This window comes from Prunus persica, chromosome G2 (genome assembly GCF_000346465.2).
Source record: "Prunus persica cultivar Lovell chromosome G2, Prunus_persica_NCBIv2, whole genome shotgun sequence".
Classification (NCBI taxonomy): domain Eukaryota; kingdom Viridiplantae; phylum Streptophyta; class Magnoliopsida; order Rosales; family Rosaceae; genus Prunus; species Prunus persica.
In genome coordinates, this window is record NC_034010.1 from 6945557 (window position 1) to 6946999 (window position 1443).

Genomic DNA, 1443 nt, shown 5'->3' on the forward strand with positions numbered 1-1443 from the left:
AAAGTAAATTTCATAAAGTAAAGTGTTAGTATTAGTAACGGTCTCCCACTGATAATATGTTTAGTATTACCAAGGGTCCATTTTTGTTAATGGTTGGTAATAGAAAAGCAGATAAATATAATATGAAATAATAGAGAAGATAAGGGAGCAGAGATCTTATCGCTTATTCTTTCGCTTATGCCATTGCTGAGTGATCCCCTTTTATTTTATTTTATTTATTTGTTTATTTATTTATTTTTTATTTTTTATTTTTTATTTTTTATTTTTTCTTTCTGTCGGTGGGTTTGCTGTTGGATCTTTTCCTGAGTGCCCTTGCTTTTTCTGAGTGATCCCTTTGTGAGTGCCCTTGCTTTTCTGAGTGATCTTTTTCTTTCAAAAACTTCCAGTGGGTATCTTTTTCTTTCACTGCTCGGAAAGACCCTGTCCAAAACTTGTAGCCACTGTACCCTCTTAGCCCCACGTCAACCGTGCGAGAGAAAAGATGGGCAAGAGAGGCACCCCAGCCACCATCACCGAAAGACTCCTTGGTGATTGAGTCACCCAAAAGGTAAATCTTTGGCCTCATCTTTTGATTTGATGAGAGAGAGAGAGCCCTGAGCTTGGTGGGCTTAGCCTTGCGCTTGTTGACAAGCGGCTTCTTGACGTCATCGGCAGGATAGAACTTGGGCGGCTTCTGGGGTTGGGTCACAGCCGCTGGCTTCGCGTCATGGCGTGGGAAAACGCCGCCGTTTTTGGCCTTGATGGCCCAAAGACCACGCTTGCGGGACATCTTGGACCTCGAGAACTTACCCACCCCACGAACCAGATCTGGTCGATATGTTCCTCGAGCTGTGCTCATGGATCTGGAGCCTAGCACCATGGACAGCATCAGATCTGGGCCATATGGCCAGATCTTCTGACCTGATAACTTCGTTTTCGGTCAATCGGGTGCTGGAAACAACTGGGCCAATTTAGCTATCCTAAAGATGTATAAGTCCGTTCCAAAAGAATGGCTTGTATGTATCCATGAATTATTAATGCAAATTTTACAGATTGCAAGTTGGATACATTGATAATACACTGCACAGATTAATGTACCATAAGAACAGAATATGGGTATAGCAGTGATCAATATGATGCACGCCTGTTGCGTAGCAAATGATATGGATTGAAGTCCTGAAAGGACAATCCTTTGACATGTCAATATTGATATTATGCACGCCTAATACGTAGCAAATATTATATACATAATATATATTGCTAGAGGTTTCTGCAACTTTTAGCTTTATTGCCACTTTTAGCTTTCCACCAACATGATAAGAACCCACCGGAACAAATATATTCATATATACATATACATACATATGTAATATTAATATTGAAATGTGGTAATATAATATGCTATATCTATTCACTTTTCTATTACTAACCACTAACAAAAATGGACCCTTTGGTAATACTAAA

The 1443-nt window shown here is 39.8% G+C and overlaps 1 protein-coding gene across 1 annotated transcript; it reads right to left on the reverse strand.

Annotated features, from left to right (window-relative positions):
- LOC18786981 (60S ribosomal protein L6-1) lies at positions 260-859 on the reverse strand. Its single transcript, XM_007221072.1, has one exon. It carries the CDS (start codon positions 857-859, stop codon positions 260-262), a length of 600 nt encoding a protein of 199 aa, XP_007221134.1.

Bases quoted from the DNA above. Each gene is read 5' to 3' on its own strand.
- LOC18786981 (XM_007221072.1), bottom strand. From the start codon at position 859: ATGGTGCTAGGCTCCAGATCCATGAGCACAGCTCGAGGAACATATCGA.